Below are 3,908 nucleotides of genomic sequence, written 5' to 3'. Positions count from 1 at the left end.
TATATATATATATATATATATATATATATATCCCTTCTTTTGATTTGGCTCCTCAATTCAGGGAGGAGAGACGCAGGATGCTCCCTGCGGTCTGCCAGCCGAAATGGGCGCGCTTTGTCTGTTCAGTAATCGAAGACTCTCGAGCTATTCCCCAAGCTCATGCCTTGATGATTCTTACAGGGTTTCTCGCCCGCCCCAACTCGCCTGGACGCCTTATCGCGGCTTACGGCCGCTCAGGGAACCTCGCCGCTGCCCGAGTGGTGTTTGACGCATTGCCCCAACCGACTATCTCCTCTTGGAACGCCCTCATCATTGCCCATTTGAGAAACGAATCCCCCTTCGATGTCCTCCATCTCTACCGCCGCATGATTTCCGAAGGATGCATACGGCCCGATAGCTCCACCTTCACCATCGCCCTCAAAGCTTGCACCCAGTTGTCGGATCTCGATGCCGGAGAACAGATTCGATCCCATGCATACGACCTTGGTTTTCAAAACGATGTCTTTGTCAGCTCGTCGTTGCTCAACTTGTATGCTAAATGTGGGAAGCTGATTGAAGCGGTGGAGGTGTTCGAGAGAATGCCGAGAAGAGACCTTGTGTCCTGGACCACGATGATCACTGCGTTTTCTAATTCTGGTAAGTCAATAGAGGCCATTGATTATTATAGAAAGATGCGAGTTGAGGGTGTCGAAGGGGATGAGATTGTGATGGTTGGTTTGTTGCAGGCATGTGCGGCAATGGAGGATGTGAGGGCTGGAGCTTCAATTCATGGGCATATGATCCGTCTTGATATGAGAATGGATGTAGTTGTTGAGACTAGCCTCATTGACATGTATGCGAAGAGTGGGTACCTGGGTCTTGCCAATGTTGTCTTTGAGAGGATGCGGAATAAGAATGTTGTATCATGGAGTTCTTTGATCTCTGCTTATGCTCAGAATGGGTTTGCTAACGAAGCACTCTTGATGCTGGTAAGGATGCAGGATTTCGGGTTTGTACCAGATTCTGTTGCACTGGTAAGTGCATTATTGGCTTGTTCACAAATTGGATATTTGAAATTGGGCAAATCTTTACATGGCTTTGTTGTTCGGAGAAAGCTCAAAGTTGGTGTGATATTGGGCACTGCGGTGATTGACATGTACTCAAAATGTGGGAGCCTATTGAGTGCCCGTGCCATTTTTGATAGGCTGAGTTCAAGAGACTTGATTGCTTGGAATGCAATGATTGCTTGTTATGGCATTCATGGTAATGGTAAGGAAGCTCTTTCACTCTTTCTTGAAATGAAAGAAACAGAATTGAAGCCTGATGATGCCACCTTTGCTTCTCTTATGTCTGCATTTAGCCACTCTGGACTTGTGAGCGAGGGGCGTCGGTGGTTCAATTGCATGAAGATTGAATTTGGACTTGAACCCTGGGAGAAGCACTATGCATGCATGGTGGATCTATTAGCTCGTGCTGGCCATGTTGAGGAAGCTTTTGATCTGATCCAGACAATGAAAATCAAGCCAGGAATTGCAATATGGGTTGCTCTTCTTTCAGGTTGCCATATCCATAAGAAGCTGGAACTAGGTGAATATGTTGCAGAGAAAATACTCAAGTTGAATCCACATGATTTGGGTGTTTATTTATTGGTTTCTAACATGTATGCTTCAGCAAGGAACTGGAACAAAGTACAGGAAATAAGAAGGATGATGAAGATGATGGGGATGAAGAAAACCCCGGGGTATAGTTTGGTAGAATTGGATGGGAAGTTTCATGCATTCCTAGCAGAGGATAACAGCCATCCAGAATATCTACAGATCATGGCTATGCTAGAGAGATTAGAGTGTGAAATGAGGAAAATAGGTTATATTCCAAAGATAGAGTTGGTTCTCCATGACCTCCAAGACGATGTTAAGGAGAGAATGCTCCTCTGCCATAGTGAGAGGTTGGCTATTGCATTTGGATTGCTGAAAACTGGCGCAGGGATGCGGATTCTAGTCATAAAGAACTTGAGGGTTTGCGAGGACTGCCATGACGCCATTAAGCTGATATCAAGGATTACAAACAGAGAGATTGTGGTGAGGGATGCAAAAAGGTTTCACCATTTCAATGATGGGGCTTGTTCGTGCGGAGATTATTGGTGAACTCAAATGATTTTCATTAATAAAAACCATTGAAACTTATGGAAGTCTATTGGATTCAGACTTACGACCATTCAAAAGCCAACCTTGCAACCATTTCTCTAGTAAGATCTATATACTACTGGATTAAATGAGGGAAAAGGAAGGTTCTTACACGATTCTACAAATAAACATAACTTATTTTCCTTATGAGACAGGGGTGTCAAAAATTGACACGACCTAAAACCCGACCCGGCCCCGACCCGAAAAAATTCGGGTTCGGGTCAACCCGTTTGTTAAATGGGTATGGTCTGGGTTTGAATTTCTGACCCGTTTGAAAAAAGGGTCTGGTTTGGGTTGATCCGACAACCTACAGGTCGACCCGTTTAACCCGGATCCCACATTTTTTAGGCATCCGCCTCATTTGACCCCGCCGTCCGTCGTCCGTCGTCCGACAACTCCACCTCACTCGACTCTGCCGTCCGCCGACTGCCGACTCCGCCAAATAGGTTCAGACTGACAGATGGTCCTTTTTTTTCTGAGAGATCTGGTCTTTTTTTTTTTTCTGATGATGTAGGCTTTCAAAGCAACATGGTCCTCACCGAATGCTCAATGCTTGAGTTCATTTGTCCTTCAGTGTGTTTGATCCCGAAAGCTTATTTGATTCAAGATAACTGTTTCATCCATGATAAACTTGGGAAACATGAAAGTTATCAGGTAGTTTAAATGTTTTTTTTTTTTTTTGGTTTTGATTATACATTGATTTAGCATACATATTAAATTGTATCTATGGAAGTTTGTGAAGTTTTTGTGATTCTTATTATTTTAATAGCTTTACTTTGAACTTGTGATACATTAAAAACAATCACCCCATTTCATGCTTTAAGGTATTTTTTCACACGAAATATTGGCCAGTTGGCATCCAGCTGAAGAACAATGATAAACAATTTAACATTGTGGTTTCTTTTACGTTACCAGTAACCTAAGCTTCGTTTTCGATTCTCACTGGCTTTCAAGTATATCTGTTAGCTGTATAATTCTGTTCTTAATTGATGAATGCCATTTGAGGTGTATATTTACTGCTCCGAGGTTTCAATAATTCTATTATTTACTAGATGTTGCTAATTAAACCACATGTTTAACTTCTTTTTTTATGCATTTTGTTTCAGCCAAAGAAGAAATTCTCTGCATTTTCGTTGTGTATCAAAACAACTGGCCTTGCACTTGTCAAAGATTTCAGTTATGAGAATACAGATTGTTAGTGCAGTTTGCTCATCCCTTTGGAAGTTGATGATGTTTGATGTTTTATGAACTTCTGAGATAAGCTCAGCTCATGGTTGGTCCACTCAGAAGCCTTGCTTACTCCAGAATTCAGAAATAATTCAAAACCATGGAAAAGAAGAGAAGTTGTGATTTTCAATTATAAGAAACGGTACATTTCCTGCTTAAAAATAATATACACTCGCTGCATATAATGTTCTGTGGAATAAAACTAATATTTATTAGCATGACTTGTAGAAAATGTCCATATTGTGTCATACTCAAGGTTGTGAAAACCAGACAACGAACCGGAAGAATGAGAGGTTCACAGTTCAGCCGGTCGAACTGTGATCGAACCGGATGACGTAATAAATAATAATATTATTAAAATAAAATAAAATAAACTTAATAATATAACAATCTAACATTAAACACAAATCCATCCTGTCATATATATCAAGTATCCAAATTAAAAATGAGTTGGAGGTTTAAAATCACACTTTATGTTATATATATTTAGATATGATATTATATAATCATTAATATAAT

The 3,908-nt window shown here is 40.8% G+C and overlaps 1 protein-coding gene across 2 annotated transcripts; it reads left to right on the top strand.

Moving 5' to 3' along the window:
• Positions 1-54: 54 nt before the first annotated feature.
• LOC110097824 (putative pentatricopeptide repeat-containing protein At3g25060, mitochondrial) lies at positions 55-3,576 on the top strand. 2 transcript variants are annotated; one of them, XM_020824407.2, is made up of 3 exons: positions 55-1,013; positions 1,095-2,816; positions 3,269-3,576. In XM_020824407.2, exons 1-2 carry the CDS (start codon positions 78-80, stop codon positions 2,121-2,123), a joined length of 1,965 nt encoding a protein of 654 aa, XP_020680066.1. In that variant the 5' UTR covers positions 55-77; the 3' UTR covers positions 2,124-2,816; positions 3,269-3,576. The 2 variants fall into 2 exon arrangements, with proteins under 2 accessions (XP_020680066.1, XP_020680065.1); XM_020824406.2 differs by having other exon boundaries at positions 55-2,816.
• Positions 3,577-3,908: the final 332 nt, after the last annotated feature.

The sequence above is a fragment of the Dendrobium catenatum genome, unplaced genomic scaffold (genome assembly GCF_001605985.2).
Source record: "Dendrobium catenatum unplaced genomic scaffold, ASM160598v2 fragScaff_scaffold_373, whole genome shotgun sequence".
NCBI lineage: Eukaryota > Viridiplantae > Streptophyta > Magnoliopsida > Asparagales > Orchidaceae > Dendrobium > Dendrobium catenatum.
This window is presented reverse-complemented; position numbering and strand designations above follow the sequence as displayed.

Excerpts from the sequence above, each read along its gene's own strand:
- LOC110097824 (XM_020824406.2), top strand. The coding sequence starts at position 78 with ATGCTCCCTGCGGTCTGCCAGCCGAAATGGGCGCGCTTTGTCTGTTCA.